This window comes from Equus quagga, chromosome 10, assembly GCF_021613505.1.
Source record: "Equus quagga isolate Etosha38 chromosome 10, UCLA_HA_Equagga_1.0, whole genome shotgun sequence".
Classification (NCBI taxonomy): Eukaryota; Metazoa; Chordata; class Mammalia; order Perissodactyla; family Equidae; genus Equus; species Equus quagga.
Window position 1 is genome coordinate 68452119 of NC_060276.1, and position 20342 is coordinate 68472460.

The 20342-nt window shown below is 49.4% G+C and overlaps 2 protein-coding genes across 2 annotated transcripts; one reads left to right on the forward strand and one right to left on the reverse strand.

Annotated features, from left to right (window-relative positions):
* The first annotated feature begins 2509 nt into the window (after nucleotides 1-2509).
* CXCR3 (C-X-C motif chemokine receptor 3) lies at nucleotides 2510-5044 on the forward strand. Its single transcript, XM_046673889.1, has 2 exons — nucleotides 2510-2556; nucleotides 3553-5044. The coding sequence occupies exons 1-2, from the start codon at nucleotides 2545-2547 to the stop codon at nucleotides 4648-4650; spliced, it is 1110 nt and encodes a 369-aa protein (XP_046529845.1). The 5' UTR covers nucleotides 2510-2544; the 3' UTR covers nucleotides 4651-5044.
* A 2061-nt stretch (nucleotides 5045-7105) lies between these two features.
* GCNA (germ cell nuclear acidic peptidase) lies at nucleotides 7106-16829 on the reverse strand. The gene is made up of 7 exons (XM_046672702.1): nucleotides 16639-16829; nucleotides 15143-15511; nucleotides 14087-14162; nucleotides 10718-10862; nucleotides 9351-9489; nucleotides 8102-8306; nucleotides 7106-7791 (listed from the first exon to the last, which is right to left on the reverse strand). The coding sequence occupies exons 1-7, from the start codon at nucleotides 16658-16660 to the stop codon at nucleotides 7542-7544; spliced, it is 1206 nt and encodes a 401-aa protein (XP_046528658.1). The 5' UTR covers nucleotides 16661-16829; the 3' UTR covers nucleotides 7106-7541.
* Between the last annotated feature and the right edge of the window lie 3513 nt (nucleotides 16830-20342).

The following is a 20342-nucleotide window of genomic DNA, read 5'->3' on the forward strand; positions in this document are numbered from 1 at the left end:
GCCGTCTGGCCAGGTTCATACCTGCGCGCCCCACAAGGCAGCACACTCTATCCCGGGGCCCCCCTGACATGAAAGGCTCCCACTGACTCTAGGTTGGTAGCCGACATCCCTCGCCCTCAGCATTCTCCACTGTGCTCCTATGAAGTGCTGGGCCCTGTGCCAGGCCCCTTCCAGCCTCGGTTATCTCAGTTCATCTTACAACAACCCTGCTGGGAGACCAGCTCAAAATGGTTATGTCATTTGTCCAAAGTCACACACCTCGAACAGGGTGGAGTCACGGCTAGGTCAGCCTTCAAGTTCAGCGTTCTTCCCACTGCATCACGGCCACGCCAGGAGCAGTGTGAGCAGCCCGCCCCACAGCCCAGGTTGGCCTCTCAGGATGGCCCAACTCAGAAAGGAAAGCTCTGTGCACCTTCCCAAGGCTCTGACCAGAGCTTCGCTCATTTCTCCTTCCCAGCAACCGGGGAAGGGGGGATCACTGTCCCCATGTGGCAAACGAGGAGACTGGGGCACAGGAAGGAGATCAGGGGTCCCTAAACTTTGAAATTTCACGTGGACCAGTAATATTCCAACATATATTTGGAGGACCTGCATTGGGTTGTCAACTTGTGCCAGCACAAGGTATTTCTAAAACTATCAGCTATTTTCACCATCATTTCACGAAGAAAAGATCCTTTCAATATCAAAAAGGGGGTGAAGGACATAATTGCAGAATACAAGACCCTCCTTCAAGTTGAACGAATAGAGCTTCTCGTTGTCCTCATTGCTCTCACGCGTGGAAGCCCAGTGAGCAGAGACTCTCCGCGGACCAGCCCCGGGAAACCGTGAGCCGGCTGCCAGCCCTCTTCACTCCACCGGCAGTCACTCGCCAAGCCTACCCAGCCTAACTGCCGCGGCTTCTGGAATCCTCCCAGTCCCCTCCACTTGCAACGCTCCTGACCTCCTCCGGGCCCTTAGTTCCCCCTGGCCTGGACCCTGCAGGTGACAAGCTGTTTACAACAAGGATAGTCACACCTTCTGCCCACAGAAGGCAGGAAGGGCCTCACTGCCTCGAAAATGTGCATCTCATCAATAACTTTGAAGTGAATTCCAGGCTTGAGCCGGGAGGCTCTGGTGAAGCGCTCTGGCTGAAAACTGGACCCCAAGGCCATGGGCTGGCACTGCCTCTGTTGCTCTGTCTGTCCTTTTCATCTACTGGGAGAGAGGGCAAGAGGAAACTGCCTGGGAGAAGCAAGTTAGGGACCGCCTTTCCCCACTGAAAACGAGAAGAGGGCAGAGGGGAAAGCCGAGGGCACGGGAGGGAGAGGAACTGTCACAGGGCAGCGGCCCTAAAGGGACTCTGGCTCTACAAATGCTGTTTACAGCCTTGCCTTAAATCGGGAGGCCTCCATACCCTTCCCCAACCCTGGCCCCCTTCTTGTCACCCCAGAAGCAACCGCTCTCGTGAATTTGTCATGTCTCCAGTGCCCGTTTTAAACTTCTACAACAAATAGCCGTATCCAAAACAAGATGGTATTGTTTTTTGTGTGTGGTTTTTAGAATTTACATAAGCGCCGTCAAACTATACACAATTTTCTGTAAGTTGCCTCTTCCACCATGTGGTCATTGGCTTTTCTAGATGCATCTATATTAAAATATATAGCTTTAGTTCATTTGTTTTCAACTGCATGAATATATCATAGTTTATCCAGTAAAAACAAAAAACAAAAAAAAAAACTGAAGACAATGTGATGGGAGGTAAAAGGAGAGTCAGAGAGCTGGAGTTCAAGCCCAGCGCCCACCCTTACTTGCCACAGCCGGTGAAGGCCTTGCCCCTCTCTGGATTAGCCATGAGGCTAGCCCCCCACCTCACAAGGGAGTCGTGTGGTTGGAGCGAGGCCGTGTCAGAGAAAGCGCCTAAAGCAACATCTAGCACACAGCGAGTTCGTCACTAGGAGTTCCCTTTCCCTGCCCCTGTTGATTAGCTGGGAGGGACAATAGGAAAGAACGAGATTTACTGTGATGGATTTCTTTAAAATATTTTAATGTTTTAAGAATGTTAATCTCCTATACAGATTTAACGCGTTCAGCGATCCGGTCTACAATCACGCAAACATCAACTCCAGCCCAGGGTGGATAAGCGCACGTTCCGATTTCTCAAGCATTGACTGTACCAGTCAGGGCAGGCAGAGCAGTTCTTCCCTGGCAGCAGGGCTGTCCTTCACCCCCCAGTTGCTCTGCTTCTCCTTCAGCCCTCTCCCCTCAAAGGAGCGGCCCCGGCCCCTGCCCAGACCCCCCCCTCCCCTTCCCGAGGCCCCAGCCTTTCTGGTCCCAGGCTTGTGGCTGGCTCCTCCAGAGCAGCTTTCCCACAGCCAGGGGAATGGGTGGGATAGGAACCCCGTGGCCTTGGTCTAGAGGTCTGGTGTAGATAACCCCATGGATGAGGCAGCTGCCGAGAACCCGTGAAACCCTCACTTCCTCTGTGCAGTGCAGGCTCCCAACCACAAGCACTAAAGCAGAGGGGCAGGCAGCACGCAGCCTGGCAGCCAGCGCACCAGCCCAGCCATGGTCCTTGAGGTAAGTGCTGCTGCCCAGCCAGGCCAGGCCACAGCTTGGGGTGGAGAGCTCGGGACACTAAGGGAATGTCAGGGCTGGCCCACGAGCCAGGGCCAGCAGAGGGTTGAGTGAGTAAGTAGAGAACGCAAGGATTGTGTGGAAGGAGCACTGCATGGGGAACTGGGAGCCCGCCTTGGCCACTGACTTGTGAATGACCATGGGCGAGTCTCCTCCCCTCTCCGGCCCTGGTGCCTCATCAGCAAAACGCCTGCAGTGGAGCTCAGCCCTGGCGGCCTCCAAGGCTCCCTTCAGCTCTGACTTGAAACTTTGACTCTTCTGGGCTGGACCGAATCAGCACTGGGGTGGCCTGCAGCTCTGGGGTGGTTTGCGAGGGAAGGGGTGAGGAACATTTCTGCTGGAGCTTGGTGGGGGAGCCCCCAGTGGGCGGCAGGCCACAATGGAGGGGAGGGGAGGAACAGAGGGAGAAAGCGTGTGGGGCCCACAGTGATTTGTAGAGGAGCCCCATGGGGGACAGGAAGTTGGGGTCCCCGGACAAGGGCTGAAGAGGGAGGAGGAGGGCCAGTGACTGGGAGAGTGGACTGTGGGGAGGCACCTGCGGAGGAAGGTGGTGGAACTAGGCGTGGCCGGGAACTGAGGCCGGCAGCCAAGCTGTGAAGGAAAAGCAAGGAGAGAGAGGAGCCGGGGTGGGGAGGGCTTTGGGCACAGGAGGGAAGCTCTTCCTTCGGCCCTCGATCCTGGGGCCAATGGGACGGCCCGGGAAGGCGAGACAGAAGCGGCCTTTGAGAAGGGAAGTTACCATCCCAGTGCCCAGGCTGGGTAGATGGCATTCAGGAGGCGTGGCCTTGGAAGAAAGGCGGGGACAGTTACAGGGTATGGCCCAGACCTCAGGGCCTGCCTTACAGAGGAGCAGCTCAGAGAAAGGCTCATCAGACTAAATCTCGAAGCCTGAGGCCTTTTAACGCGGTCCATTCCCTCCCTCACTCCCTCCCTCTGCAGATCACCGAACATCAAGTGTTCCAAGACTCTGAGCTTGCCTTCCTCCTGGAAAACTGCAGCTCTTCCTATGACTACCCAGGAGAAAATGAGAGTGACACCTGCTGCGCCTCCCCACCCTGCCCACAGGACTTCAGCCTGAACTTTGACAGGGCCTTCCTGCCGGCCCTCTACGGCCTCCTCTTTGTGCTGGGGCTGCTGGGCAACGGCGCTGTGGCGGCCGTGCTGCTGAGCCAGCGGGCCGCCCTGAGCAGCACCGACACTTTCCTGCTCCACCTGGCCGTGGCTGACGCACTGCTGGTGCTGACCCTCCCGCTCTGGGCAGTGGATGCTGCTGTCCAGTGGGTCTTCGGCTCTGGCCTCTGCAAAGTGGCAGGTGCCCTCTTCAACATCAACTTCTATGCAGGGGCCCTCCTACTGGCCTGCATCAGCTTTGATCGGTACCTGAGCATAGTGCATGCCACCCAGCTCTACCGCCGGGGGCCCCCGACCCGCGTGGCCCTCACTTGTGTAGTTGTCTGGGGGCTCTGTCTGCTCTTTGCCCTCCCAGACTTCATCTTCCTGTCAGCCCACCGTGACGAGCGCCTCAATGCCACCCACTGCCAGTACAACTTCCCGCAGGTGGGTCGCACAGCTCTGCGCGTACTGCAGCTGGTTGCTGGTTTCCTGCTGCCCTTGCTGGTCATGGCCTACTGCTATGCCCGCATCCTGGCTGTGCTGCTGGTCTCCAGAGGCCAGCGGCGGCTGCGAGCCATGCGCCTAGTGGTGGTGGTAGTTGTGGCCTTTGCCCTCTGCTGGACCCCCTACTACCTGGTGGTGCTGGTGGACACCCTCATGGACCTGGGGGCCTTGGCCCGCAACTGTGGCAGAGAAAGTCATGTGGATGTGGCCAAGTCTGTCACCTCAGGTCTAGGGTATATGCACTGCTGCCTCAACCCGCTGCTCTACGCCTTTGTGGGTGTCAAGTTCCGAGAGCGTATGTGGATGCTACTTATGCGCCTGGGCTGCCCTGACCAGAAAGGGCATCAACGGCAGCCACCATCTTCCCGCCGGGATTCATCCTGGTCTGAGACCACAGAGGCCTCCTACTCAGGCTTGTGAGGCTGGGATGGGGGCCATGCAGCCTGACTGCCCCCCCTCTTCCAGGCTCCTCCCTCCCTCTCCTGGAAGCCTTGCTCCCCAGATGCACACCCCTGGGATTCCCCGGCAGCCCCAGCACTGCCCAGTCTCCCAGGGAGTCACCCTCCCAGCTCTGGGGGCTGCACCATTGCTGCTCCTTAGCTGCCAAGCCCCATTCTGCTGCTTCGTAAGTGGCTAACTTCAGGACCTTCTTACCTTGGCTGCCCGGAGCCCCACTGCCCTTCTAATCCAGTAATGGCCTTCCCCGTGTGCATGCAGCAGAAGGCAAACAGCATAGCAGAAGCTGCCCCTATGGGGCCTTGGCCCAGGCCTCCAGCTCAGCAGTGACTGTGGCTGTGGTCCCCAAGACCTCTGTATTTGCTCATGTTTATTTTTAAATAATAAACTGCTTAAAACTTCTCAATAAACAAGATAATAGGGATCAGGGTGTGTTCGTGGTGCATGATTACAGCCAGCCCGGCCCAGGCTTGGGGACACGCTTCCTGCTTCTCCTTGCCTGGCCCTGGGTCTGTGCTGACCAGTGCCGCCTGTCTTGGTGCCTATGTCTAGCCTCCTCTCTGCCCTCCCGGGCACTCCTGTCTCTCACGGGGAAGCACTCAGGCACGTGGCTGCAGGGTAAGCAGTTAGTCAACTGGCTGGCTGGACACTGTCTAGGCATAATTTAGGGAAGGGGCCTTCAGACATAAATAAGACCTAGTCACTGCACTCCAGAAGCTTAGGCCAGCAGGGACGATGTGGTGAGAAGTAATGATACCCAGCAGTCTGTGCCACGAGGCAAATGTGTGGCACGTAGACAGTGAAGCTGTCAGGCTCAGAGGCCTGTGGCTGGAGCCATTTGGGAAGGCTTCCCGAAGACAGAAATGAGCAGACCTTAAAGGGCAAGTAGTATTTCCAAGGGCAAAGAGAAGGAAAGATGGTATTTCCAGGCAGAGGGGAGGGCAGTCACAAAGATGGGAAGGCTGAAAACAGCAATGCTTATTGGAGGAATTCTAAGTGGTCCCAACCGGTAGGGCAAGGGTTGAAACTAAGTCTCCCAGTTAGTTCGGGATGAGGCGATGGTATCCTAGAGGCCAGTTAGAAGGCTGTGGTGGTTAGTCGGGTGAGAGGCGATGCAGGCTCTTACTAGGGAAACGGCAGTGGGACTGATGTAAAGCAACGAGATCAGATGACTTGCCGGCAGTCATTAGCACATGGGCCACCTGGAGGCACGGGTGGGCTGTGGGGAGCATTTTCCCATGGCTCTAGCTGGGGTGGAAGGGAGTGGAAGAAATGACCAGGGCTCCCTAGAAAGGCAGGTGACAGGGTTACTGAGTTAAGGCAGAGGGCCAGACCCTCCCTTTGCAGGGGTGGAACCACTGTACTGTCAGTTCCCCCTAATTAAGTCACCCATGTGCCATGGTCCAGTTTCACAGGTCAGCTGGGCCTTTGCTGAGACTGCAGATACCGCTGGAGGTGGGACTTGGGAGGAGGGACCCGAGGATTTAACTAGGGAAGCTCGTACTGCCCTGTGCACATACCCAATCCCTCAGACTTGCGCTTCGGCTTCAGTTTGTGGCCACTAAAAGAACACTCTAAGCATCTGCAAAATGAAGGAAGGAGCGAAGGAAGGAAAATGACAGAATAACACATCCTGCCTATAAAAAGCATCAGTGATGCTAGACTAGTAAAGATGTTTGTGGCAGAGTGAATAACGGGTCCCCAAAGATGTCTCCACTCTAATCCCCGGAACTTGTGAATATGTTACCCCACATGGCAAAAGGGAATTGAGGTTGCTAATCAGCTGGCCTGAAAATAGGAAGATGTTCTTGGATTATCCAGGTGGGCCCAATGTCATCACAAGGTTCCTTTGAAAGGGAAAGAGGGAGGCAGAAGGGGAGAGAGAGTCAGAGAAAGAGATGTTGCTGGCTTTGAGGACTGAAGAAGGGGCCACAAACCAAGGAATGCAGGCGGCCTCTAGAAGCTGGAAAAGACAAGGAATCGGATTACCGCCCCCTACCAGGGACCCTAGAGAGGAACGCAGCCAGCCCCCACCTTGATTTGAGCCCAGTGAGGTCGGCCAGATTTCCGACCTCCAGAGCTTAAGATAATACATTTGTGTTGTTTTAAGTCACTAAGCTGGTGGCAATTTGTTATGGCAGCAACGGGAAACGAATACAACATGGATCCCAGTCTACGCCCTGGATATCTCCCAGAAGCAGGAGGCTGCAGTGCTCATGGGCAGTCATAAAACCAGAGAGAAACCCAGAATGGAAAGCGCTCTTCCAGACACATCCTGGCGAACTTAGATGTCCAGGGTCTTGGACGAAAGACCCGAGGGTTTGTTCTGCTCTGGGCGCAGGTGTCAATGAACAGACTTTGCTAAAAAGTGAATTGCAGAAAACACTTTATTTTTTTTTTTTATTTTATGAGCAACTACATTGGCTCAGATGGCTTCAATGTCAAGAGCAACTAATTCACAAAACACGTTTGTCTTTTACTCCTAGGGAGGGGTAAAAGGTTGCATCTGCCAGCAGCCCTGGTTTTGAAGTGCTGCCTTTAAAGTTTGTTCTCTTTCCAGCGTTACTCTCATTCTCTCAACTTGCCACTCTCGAAAACTCGTTTCTCTTTTGCATTTTGTTCTACACCTTAAAATATGGAGTCTAAGTAAAGCCCCAGGGGGACCCAAAGGGCTTCTGCATATTGTCAAGGGCACAAAATGGTTAGCAATAGAACCTTGGTTAAGAATAACCATCATTAACAACAGGAACTTTAAAAATGATTTAAATTCTAATATTCATAGAAACAAACATATTTTTCTAAAACTTCTTCACCAGCAGAGGACTCTGCTCACACAAACGCACTGTCAGATAACCTCAACGCTCATGCCTTTGTTTCTTGGCCATGTAATCCTTGCCGAGCTTTTTCATCACATCCCCGTGGCTCAGCCCTGCCGTCTCCTCCTTCACTAGCGTGTAATACTGCTGCACGTACTTGGCAAAGGGCCTCACATGGGGCTCAATGGGGGTTCCATCTTTCCGAGTTAAAGGCAGCATGACCAGAGGACCCTTGCAAATGGTACAGAAAAAGCGTTCGGTGTTCAACGATCTGGTGTAGCGGCCGATCCTAACAAGGAAAGAGACACCACACAGCAAAGGAATCAGTCACTGTACCTCAGCATCTTCTCTGAGCTGCTGGCCTTGGGCCCAAAGCAAGACGTTTTCTGTGGGTTCTCAAAGAATGGGGCACCAAGCAGTGGCAGTGGTCAGGCCAGTGCAAAGTAGGAGAGAATGGAGAAAGAGGACATGGAAAGGAGGAGAGAGGTTTTGCTCCTCAAGTCAGATAGCCATGTACTTACTAATAAAAATCATTGAAGAGCTACTTGGAGGCCGTAGTAAACAGATAAGTGGAAAAAGTCTGAGGGGAAGGGCCTTACCTGAATTTGCACTGAGTACATTCATAATAAATCTTGTAGTTAATCTTGTAGTTGTGGCAGCGGGTGACCCTGGGCAGCTCCGGGTGCACCATGTTAGACTTTCGGGCATAATACTTCCATGCGTCCCCATGAGAATCACGGACACCATCGAGCAGCCAGGAGGCTGCGTGGCATATTTCATGGACCAAAGTATCTCGGAGTCGGTCTTGGAAGAGGAATGAAAAGAAATCATGAGCACTTAAACTGATCCCCTTCTGGTCTTCTACCCAACCAGCCCGAGACTCTCAACCCCACCAGACACAGAGCCATCTCACATAAGCATATGCAGGCAAGCGTGAGTGTTATCTTCCCAGGATGCAAAAAGTGAAACTTCTACCTACTTCAACCCAACTTTGTTAACGGCAGAGAGCCTGAGCTGAGCAAGTCTTTTTGGAGCAGCTCCAGCACGCTCCTCTTTTTGTGGGATGCTGCTGGAAATACATCCAGCCAAGACCTGGTTTCCACCCTCCACGGACATAAGCGGACAGGGTGGGGAGCGATCACCATGGCCATGGGATTTGGTCGGGAGAAGCTCCATGGAGAAACTGGGATCTAAGCTGGGCCCTTAACAATTGACTGGATTTGCAAGATAAGTAAGGCCATTCTAGGTGTGGGAAAAGTGTGAGCAAAGGAGGGGGCCAGGAAGGCAGGGGGTACATTTTGAAAGCCAGCGTGAAGAAAGTCTCATTGGAGCAGAGGCCAGTGGTGGAGCAGTGAGGGACAAGAGTGGCCAAGCGGAGTGGGCAGGCTATGGTGGCCTTGAAAGCCAGGCTCCAGGCATCGGCAGGCCCTAGGTTTCCCAGCAGGAAAGCAATGCCGTGGTGAGCAAGGCGACGAGGGCCAATACCTGGGCAGAGGCAGATGGAGAAGGAATGGGGATAGGAGAGTCATTATGGAGATCTGGTGATTGGCTAGAGGCTGGAGACCTTGAACCTCAGTTACTAGGGGAATGGAGACACTGTCACTGACAACAGGGAGTGCAGAGAGAAAGTTAGGCCTAGTAGAAAGAGAGATAGTCGGATTCTCAGGGATGGTGAGACATCCAATAATAATGTCCTCTAAGCAACACATAGTAGGTCTGTTCCCCAGGAATGACAGGTAAAGCTGTGACACAGGCTGCCAGAGAATACCAGCACCTAAGAACAACTGAACGGGCACTGCGTCAGAAGGGAAGAGTACAGTGGGGCAGCTGCCGTGCCCCTGCCTTCACCTGCAGAGTCACAGACTTTCAGAGAAATCTCAATCTTAGCATAGCGCTCCTTCTTTGGGTACCGTGCCTCGCCAGTGGTGCATGAGCCAGCAGTGTTCAGCATCTTGTTATTCCAGCCGATATCTATTTTCTCCGGCAGCTGAGAATGCAAAGCAAACAGTGAATCAGAAAGCAGTTCTAAGCAGATCAGAAAATATTGTCAAGAGTTTCACAAATCTAAACATTCTGGGGAGAATAAAAGCCAAGTTGAAGCCCAGGTAAAGAGAATTAACAGGCAGTCAGGACACAAGGGAGACTGTTGAGAGCAGGTGACTGCGGGATTTGCACTCCCCTGCATGGAGATGAAGTCAGGGGCAGCCGAGGAGAGAAGTACAAGCCTGCTGAGGCAGGAGACGGAAACCTGTGCGTAAGAGTGGTGAGGCAAAATGGAAAATGCAACTCAGAACACTTCAGGTTCTGCTAATCAGAGTCATCTGATGTAACACCACTGTCATCAGGAAGGGCATCAAAGGCTGGGGGACCTTTAGAAAGCTGTTAAGAACTTTCCCCGCAGGAAGTTTTGTCACTAGAGACAATAAAGTCTGAAAAACCTAAAGATCACCGGGTCTCTCTGCCTCCAGATTCTCTCCAGTCCAGTCCACACCCCCACGCTTCAGACAGATCAATTTCTTTCAGCAGCCATTTCATGTCACGTCATATCCCCGTGCAGTGGTGCCTACTGATTTCAATTCAAGCTCCTCCAACCTGATTCCCATGGTCCTCCGTTACCTAGTGCTATGTTATCCAAAAAAAAAAAAAAATAGCCAACACGTACTGCTTACGATGTCATAGGCCCTGTTCCAGGCACGTCAGGTGTGTCAACTTAGCTAGGCCTAACAATAACTCTATGCAGTAGTAGGCAGTATTTTTGTCTCCATTTTACAGTTGAGGAAACTGAGGCAGAGGGGTTAAATAACTTGCCCAGGGTCACCTAGCTCCTTCCCGTTATTCTTCAACACGAACCCTCTCTTCCAGATGGTCAAGCCTCAGCACATGCCCTCTCCCCCATCACTGTTGTTCTCTGCGCTCACCATCCTGCAAGAACCAGAACAAGTTTCACTTCCTGCTGGCAATCCTATTTCCTGACCGCTCAGGCTCTCAGTGATTTCTCCCTCTGCTGATCTCCTGTGGTAGTGACAACCTGTAGCACACAGTTGAACCCACATACATTCTCTATTTCTTTCACGTACGCGTGTCTCATCTCCCCATCTAAATCGACACTCCTCAAGGGCAGGAAACACACAGTTAGCACGTCTGCACACCTCACAGCACCCAGGAGTGCTGGGCACAGAGCTGGTGCTCAGTAAGTGCTTCTTCATTGACTCTACCTTTTTATCAAACACCGAGTTGTTAAACAGAGTGTAGATTCTCTGAACCAATTCATCCTTATTTTGCTTGAACTTCCTTCCAGAATACTGCTTTGAGTTTTCCAGGTCACGCAAGAAGCATCCAGGTATTTCGCACATAGCATTCCTGCAAAGGTAAATTCGACTGAGTTTTGCAGAGCTAAAGAAATCAATGGGAGAAATGCATACATACAGCTCATGTCAACAGAGAACTGGAGGGCTTGCTGGTCCCTCTTCCTTCCAGCTCCTTACATGAGGGCATTGCCCGAGCTTCTGTTCATAGCCTTTTTCTCTTCACCCCTTGCACATTCTCAGAAATGTGAAGTCTGTGGTTTCAACAGGAGTGATCCCACGCCTGTACCCGCAGTCCCAATCTCTCCCGAGATCCAGTTCTGAGTTGACAAGTGCTCAATGCAAATTTCCAACCGACCGACATGAGCATGTCTCCAGCTCAACGTGTGTAATGACCCAACTCCTGTTATAACAGGTTGAATACCTCAGAGACATTTTTAATTCATTTCTCCCTTACCCTATATTCAATTAGGCACAAAAACAGACCACTCTCTCCTTCACTTCATCTCTTCCATCCAGCCCCTCTTTTTCTACCCCACTGGCACCACCCTCGGTCAAGTTCCTGGCCTCCCTTTTCTGCTTTGATACCACAGCATCCCTCTAACTCTGTTCCTTACCTCCGGGCTCTTTTTATTCTAATCCAACCATACACACGATTCCAGATTAATTTTCCTAGGTCATGTTCCATTTACGCCCCTCTCCGGCTTTTCACTGACTCCTTGGCCTGGCATTCAAGGCCCAGGTCAACCTGGTCCCGACCTCTATTTCCAGCTGCCATTTCCTCTCTAGCCAAAGTGGGCAACCTAAACGTTCCCTGGCCACCAACTGTGATTCCCCCCGGTTCATTCACGCCTCGGCACAACCCATCTGCCATGGCCAAGAATGAGCACATCTCCACCTCTACTGAGAAGCACCATCTGGGTAGCGCTCCATCATTCGCAAAGAACTTCCTTTTGCATTATCATATTTAATGCGCACTACCACACGCCAAAGAAGCTATTCCTATCTTTATGATGTCCAGTGTGCAGACGAGGAAACTGAAGCTTAGAGGTTGAGTGACTCACCCAAAGTTCACAGAGACACTGAATCTCACGGCCTTTGCTTTAGACCACTATTACTGCCCCATCTGTCAAGGTCTAACTCAAATGCACAAAGAATAGTGCTGAGCACATAAAGGACTCACACTGACAATAACTATTTGTTTAAACTGAAACATTTTTATCTTGGCTAGAACAATCCACAAATCCAAAGAGATGAGCCCACAGAGCTGGAAAGATAAAACTGGCCCAGGTGCGCAGCGGTTAAGTGCGCACGTTCTGCCCCGGCGGCCCGGGGTTCGCCGGTTCGGATCCCGGGTGAGGACATGGCACCGCTTGGCAAGCCATGCTGTGGCAGGCGTCCCACGTATAAAGTAGAGGAAGATGGGCACGGATGTTAGCTCAGGGCCAGGCTTCCTCAGCAAAAAGAGGATTGGCAGCAGATGTTAGCTCAGGGCTAATCTTCCTCGAAAACAAAACAAAACAAAAGAACACAAAACGAAAAAACAGGAGCAAACACAGGGAAATGAATTTCTGACTTAACAGAACTCCTGAGACTGAGGTTTTGCCAGGACACTCATTAACCCTTAAGCCACAAAATAAACCCTATGTGAGGTGGCTGGGGTGGGGAGAGGGGGAAAAGTACCAGATAAGACAAAGGCAGCTAAAAGGTCTTTGTCCCAAAGCCTGATACAGGTGACGAACATTTCCGCCTCAAATTACTTAGTTCTGAAAGCAAATTTGCATCAGAAAAGGTGACAGATGAAAACTCAAACCATCTGCAAATCTCAGCAGAGAACATGACCCCTGTGTGCATTTGTGCTCACAGTCAAGCAGGCCTCATCGCTTAGCATACTTTCACCTCAATGTCTGTGCTATTTGACTGCAGGCTGAGCACCTCCACATCAGAGGAAGCAACAAGACCCCAATGGGCACATCAGACGCCATGACCAGCAAACAGCCTCCACAGGAACAATGCTAGGCACAGCAGGAGCCGACAGACCGAAACAGGAAGTACCACGGCAACAGTGATGGGTCCAAACAGACTGGCCTCCTCTGGCTGGTGCAGAGGACAAAGACACAAAGGGGCAGCCTCTTCCTTTCTGTGTCACACTCTCTAGCAAAGCAACCTGGGAGCTACCCAAGACACATGTCCCTATAGGCAAAGCAGCTTAAACGTGTATCTAGGTATCCAGAGAAGAAACTCTGCTGAAAGGGGATCCATCTAGCAGAGAACACGCCAAACTGCTGTCGGCTCGCTCACCCAGCGAGAAGTGCAGAAACAGAGCCTCTGCTCAGGCCCAAGTTGCTCCGTGGCCCCAAAGCCTGACACATCATTCTTCCTCTCCCCTTAAGATGCATTTATTGTCTCAAAATACAAGTAAAAAATAAACATACAGCCCTTCAAATATATGCCTTCTCTTGTAAGATAATTAAGACGTAAGTATATACTACTCCTGAACGCAAGTAAAAACAAAGAAAGAAAATTATGCTTACTACATAATATTTTAAGGGAAAAAGTGAGAAGTTCCTGGAATCTAAATGAGAAAACGTATTAGTTTCTTTGCTTCCTTAAAGTATTAGTATGTCTTTGGTCTAAATGACCTGCTGTTTTCAGTATCAATTATATATAGTTCAATAAAAATAAAGGAACTACAAGCAATCTATTTCACTCCAATGTTTAATACAGCTTGGAAAGTTCACAAGAGCATATACAAGTAGTAAGAGTAACAGGTTCATTGAAAGCACAAGAAAAACCTGGCAGACAGTCTTGGCTGCCCTCCCTCCAATTCCAGCGCTTTGGAGCAGCACGTTGGCTCTGCCTTCTCACCATTTCACTGCGTTTGCTCTGGCTTAGTGCAAACCGGTGGCCATGAGGCTGTATCTAGCCTGAAAAAAAATATCTTGTTTGGCTACACGTCATTCTTTAATCTGAACTTAAGGACAAAGGAAACCTCAGAGGCCAGAGCTGCTAGGGGCAAAGGGGCTCCCGTCAGCCCTGCAGGGATTTCTGCAGAGCGCCCACACCGCCTCTGCCGGGGCCGGGAGGGGGAGCAGTGGGGCGCCTCCGCCGCCCCTGCCTCCTGCTTCTGCCCTCTCAATTCAGGGATGGAAACCTTGTCCCCCTCCCCCACCAGACTCCTTCATCCCCTTGAAGACACTCCCACGTTCCCAGTGGACTGCTTAACATGTGACAATTGTGCAATCAACTTCCGTTCAGTTGAACATGAGCAGTACATACCCAGTTCCACATTCTTCAAGTTTTGCTGTGCTGGGTCTCTTCTTTGAAGGCCCACACCTTTTTTGTTTGCTAACAGCTGAAAAGATAACAGTTCATTTGTACCCTGAAAATTGGTACCATCAAGCAACTTGCAGAAAGCTAAACCCAGGAGGAGCCCCCATAGCCAAGCCCAGAGCAACACCCATAAATGGAAACTGTCTGCAGCCTGCATACTGCTCCATCAGGCAGCGTGAAAGGTTTTACCTCTGTGCGTCCCAGCTGCCAGCAGAGTAAGCTGGGTAGGATTCTGTCATAGGCACGGAGGACTGCGTAGGTTACATGAGCATGCCGTCAGAGGTTAGACTGTGGGGGCAACTGCGGCAGGCGCAGTATAAGGACTGGTATGGCATAGCTCACACACTTGCTCTGAGGAAAGTGGCTCATGTCCTAGGCAGCACCTTCCCCCACTAAGCAAGCCAAATCTTTCCACCTTTGTCCAGCACCCATACTGCCAGCTGCTCTAGCCAGAGACATGTATCAGTAGTGTCAATCATTCATCTATTTTAAAAAGCTATTAAACATCTAATAAGTGCCAAACACCAGCCACATCCTGGAAGAGACTAAAAGACGAGTACGAGTCTTCCCATCACGAGGCTCCCCATCTACTGGGAGGACAGATTCAGAAACACACTGTAACACAGATGTGTAAGTACTTTGGTAGAGACAGGGTCCAGGAACCTTGGGAACCCAGGAGGGAGGAGCAACTTTGACTTACAGCTTCTTAGAGAAGTGACCGCTGGCCGGGTCCTAAGGAAAATGGGATATCTTCAGGACAGGAAGTGCAGGGAGCAAGGTGGATGGAATGGTGAATACTAAGACACAGGCAGCCCCCCACCCCCCATCCCCAGAAAGACCCTTTTCACTGGGATGGCTGCCTTCCTTGGCCACCGGGAAGCTGCTGAAATGCCACAGAGCTGATAGGCAGGACAGGCAGACCCGACAAGACAGACATATCCAGGGGAAAGGGCATGGCTGGCATGCGCGGTGGGACAGGTGTACTTGGTTTGATTGGCTTACCAGGTGTCACAGATACATTTTTGGTTTTATTTTTCCTTTTCCCTGGTTGTTCCATCACAAACACAGGCTCTTCATCAGCTGACAATTTTCCACCTTCAATCTCTAGGTTAGCCTCAGGATCACTCGTTGATTGGCAGAGATTTTCACCAAGATTCTGCTCACCAACACCACCAGATGAATTGCACTGGGAGACAGCAAACCCATCCATCTCTTTTTCAGTTGAGGAAATTTGGGCCTGATCACACGAATCGTCTTCTATTATGATAGGGTCCTGCACCTCAATACTATCATCATCATCAATAACAAGTATCGCCGGCTCCTTGCTGCTGGGCTGTTCGCCAGTATCAGGTAGCACTTCCAGAATCTCATCTGAAATTTAAGAGACACAATCACATATAAATATACTTCCTCCAGCCCCCTTATACATCCAACTTCAGACTATTGAGCACAAATTAAACAAGCCAGGAACTGACATTATGAATCACAGTTAAGAGTCAGTTATTTTTGATTGTTTTCCCTCTATTATTTTTTCATTTTACTGAGGACAGTGACAGACAAAACATCAATCCAAGTCCAGTGGCAATTTTCAAGTTACATTCTCCAAGCAGCGGCACAGTGAAGGTGCTCAGTGCTTCCCAAGCACAGGTCTGCAGACTTGTATATTTTCACTGGTCCACAGAAAAATAAAAGAAATGAGAATAATAAAGTGAGGTTTCTTCCCAGCAAGTTCAATTTTTATGATTTAAAGGACTGTCCTTTATTTTGAGATTATGTCCTCACTAAACTTTTGGTGCACTTTAAGAAGTTATGGTAATAGTAGATGGTAATTACAATTTACTTTCATCATTAGACAAAAATTGGCAACTCTCTGTTAGCCACCAAAATTTAATTTTCTACCTAGTCCATAAGTGCAAAGCTCTCAGAACCACTGACGTAAGAGTGAGGAGTTCAGTCCCCATGTCAGCACTGAGAGGCCTTGGGAACATCTGGAATGTCATCGCCCTCACTGAGGATCTCTTCATCTGGAAATAAGGGGCAGCGTGTCTAAGACCACATGCTCTCTGGAGTCTGTTCAGAGCCCAACTTCTAGGTTTCTATGATTCTGGATGTAAAAAATATAAACCACAGCACAGTCAAGATGTGAAAATATATTTATGGTGCAAAAACTCTTTATCCTAAAATTGCAGATTTGGGATAATATATTTTGAAGGTCTCATCTATTATTTGAATTAATTATCAAAGAACTTCAGATATGCAATAAAGAAAGAGAAAGGAGTGGGTGTTCCTATGATAAAAAGTCACCTTTCCTAGAAAATTTAAAGACTTCCCACCTGTAGCTGAAATTTAAAAAAAAGGGGGACACACTACATTGCCAAGGTTAGAGGCAAAGTTGGAAGCATGTGTTAAAGCTCTGGGGGCTGTTTTTTCTGTAAAATTATGTAAATTCATTACAATAACAAAAGAAATGGTGTGTGGAGAACAGTAAAGAAACGTACAAAGCCAGTCCTGCCGGAGCATTCTTCATCCCTCCCCTATTTGGATGGACGCCCACAGTTAGAGTCCACCAGTCAGAGAGGGAAGAGCGGCCTTAGTTGAAAGTTCATCCTCAAAAGACTACGGATCTTCTGATTCAAGGAGTCAGCAACAGGTGGCCTATAGTGATGCATTGGTTCCTGCTCTGTCGTTCATGCCCTACTCTAAAGCTACCTCCCTTGGGGGCTCCCTCTGCATTGTGGTCGCTTGTCATGTCATACACCCCACTCTGCACCTGGACCTCTCAGGCAATCCACTCAGAGCTAGAGAGAAGGAGGGAGAAAAGAAATTAGAGGGGACAGGTGGTGAAACAGTAGGAGACTGGGGTTCCAAGCCACCTCTCCCTTCTCTGCTGTGATATCCCAGGTTAGCTAGGAAACTCTGGCCAACGGTAGCTCTTGGGTAGTTATCAAAGTAGCCGGTATTTTAAGGGTGCCAGTACGTTAACTAGGTGCCAATGTACCATGTCCTATACCTGGTACCAAGCGAACAAAGATCAATAAAACACCATCGCTGATGCTTAAGAAACTCCCAGTCTTCCTATGTTTCACACCCACTGAGAAAGGTTCTGAACTTCAAGTAGAGCTCCACACCTCCCGAAAGATTAAAAGGGCCTCTGCATCCAAAGAGGCAAGGATCTGCTGTGGGCAACAGGTCCTAAGGAAAACAGGGCTCTCTAGAAACTATAAAGGGAGTAGCGAAAGGCAAAGACAAACAGCTAGATGGAGAAAGCAAGGATTCCCCTGAGAAGCCACTGCCTGCCGGCCCACAACCATCACCCACCCAAGTCTCTCTCCATCAGGCTGGAAAGAATGAGCCCGTGCCTCTTACTCCTCCTTCCCCCTTTGTCACTCCCACACATAGAGGAGGAGGAAAAGAGCGGAAGGGGGAGAGCGGCCTGCACACTTCGCAGTCTCAGTTCTTGACTTTCTTCCCTCTGCTCCCTCGATGTGCTGCTAGCTAGGAAAGAACTCTGCTGAGGGGGCCGCCCACGGTCTAAGGCAGCAGGAACAGTTGCTGCCGGGTTAGGAGATTTACCAGGCAGTGTGGGGTATCCAGCACATCCACATGCAGCCCCTATGAGGAAAGAAGTGGTGGCACCCACTATTAAGAGACAGCATAGAACGTTTGTGGGCTCTTATCCTGAAATGACTGTGTGTGATGAGGCTGCAGAGCTCAGCCGCTTCTGTCAGTTAGTAGTATACTTGCCTTTGCTACTTATTTCAGACATCTTAGCTCTCTTTTCCTCAGGGAAGTATTCATCCTCCGAATCTGAGTCAATCACCACGTAGCTGAGTGATGAGATGGAAAAACAAAAGAGAGACATGAATGCAACATTCTTCTTTTCCTGGCATTTTCTTCCTTTTCTATAACGTACATGATCACTTAGAAATGCTTTGTTGCTTTGTCTCCTGCAGTAACTCTGGCCCCCTTCTTGGGAACTACTAAATCATTATTTCTGATTTCCTACCTTTCTACTGAATCTTTCCATCTGTTTCAATACTTTCAAACGGAGGTATCTGTCAAGTACTGAGAGTGAAATGGACAGTCAGAGGATATGTAATCAAACAGTTGGGTGCAGGGGGGAAACTGATTAGGGAAACGTCTAGTCAATTGCCATTTTTCTTTATCAACGTTGAGATCCGGCTGCCTGGGAAGTGTAGAGGCCACAGATGGAGCGAGGCAGCCTTAGGGCAGGGAGGTTTCTCCTCGGCACCACTCTTTGCAGCCTGAAGCCAGCACCACCCTCTCTAATTGACAGACCACTCTGGCAGGAGTCAAACTCAGCAGTACTGCTGTGCCACGCAGGGTGCCAGTGGTGAACACCCCTCTAGGGCCCTCATTCTCGGCCAGCCCTAGTATTTGGGTCAGAGGTTCCAGAAGGTTGAAATTTGCCACCTTTCTGTATTTTCCAAACAGCGTACAATAAGTCTGATATACCTTTGTAATGAGAGAAAACTATTAAAAACAGAGGACTTGTCTGCACCTGTTACAGACACAAATCCATTAACCCATTTCCACCATATTCACCACTTGTAAGCTGCCAAGTTGATGGGCCTTTGCTGTCCTATTGACCACTCTATCCTTAAAATTATTTTCTTGATTTCCAGGATAATGGTCTGTTTGGGTTCTTTTCTCACCTTTCCATCCATTCCTTCTCACTCACTTCTCTTTCTCACCTCATTCCCAGGGCTTATCCCCAGCCCTTTCATACCGATCTAATCAACTCCTAAGGGTTGGATAAGCATTATCTATCTGCCAGCCCAATCCATTATATTCAGCCCAACTTTCTTCCAATTTCTAGCTCCACAGCTTCAGCTTCCTTCTTGGATATCCTGTGGGTAGGGCCAATTTTTAGTCAGCACGCACAGGAATAGCCTTACCATTTATTGATGGCATCTGTTCTGACCAGTCAGGCAGCCATCCTGACTAATCCCTGTATGTACTCTGTTGGTTGTTAAATGTTTTGAATATCAACCCTGTTCTATAGGCCTCTCAATTTCAACATGCCCAAAACTGAATTCATCACCTTCCTCCCCAGATTCACCCTTCCTACGGTATCCCATATATAGAAGCCACCTGGGACCAGACCAAGATCTGCGAGCTCTCCCAGCAGGCCCCTTAAAACAGATTTTCTTTATATATTTGTTCAACATCTATCTAGTGGAGGCAGGAAGAAACCAATTTTTTCTGTTTAAAAATTGGATGCAGTAGTCCCCCCTTATCTTTGGTTTCACTTTCCACAGTTTCAGTTACCCACATCAACTGTTATCCAAAAGTATTAAATGGAAACTTCCAGAAATAAGCAATTTATAAGTTTTAAATTGCATGCCGTTCTGAGTAATGTGATGAAATCTCACATCATCCCACTCTGTCCTGCTCTGGACGTGAATCGTCCCTTTGTCCAGCATGTCCCTGCTGTATATTGCTACCCTCCCATTAGTTACTTGGTAGTCATCCCGGTTATCAGATCAACTATTATGATATCGCAGTGCTTGTGTTCAAGCAACCCTTATTTTATTTAATAATGGCCCGAAAGCACAAGAGTAGTGATGCCAGCAATTCGGATATGCCAAAGAGAAGCTGTAAAGTGTCTCCTTTAAGTGAAAACCTGAAAGTTCTCGACTTAATAAGGAAAGAAAAAAATTGTATGCTGAGGCTGCTAAGATGTACAGTAACTTTTATTATAGCATATTGTTATAATTGTTCTATTTTATTATTAATTATTGTTGTTAATCTCTTACTGTACCTAATTTACAAATTAAATTTTAGCATAGGTATGTATACATAGGAAAATACATAGTATATACGGGGTTTGGTACTATCTGTGGTTTCAGGCATCCACTGGGGGTTTTGGAACATATCCCGTGGTTAAGGAGGAACTACTGTACTTTGAAATGTATTATCAAATAAGGACTTTATTACGTATAATACTGAAAACAAGAATACTTCTTATGATCCTTGATAAGCCACTTAAACTGTAAATGACAGTGACGGAAATACTCTGCATCTTTGTGGTGAGGGCTACGTTACCATATACATTGGTCAGAATTCATCAAACTGTACACCTAAAAAGGGTGAATTTTGCTGTATGTAAATCATATCTCAATAAACTTGACTTTAAAAGTATAAAGAATAAAACCAATCATTTCCAGTAAACAGCTTT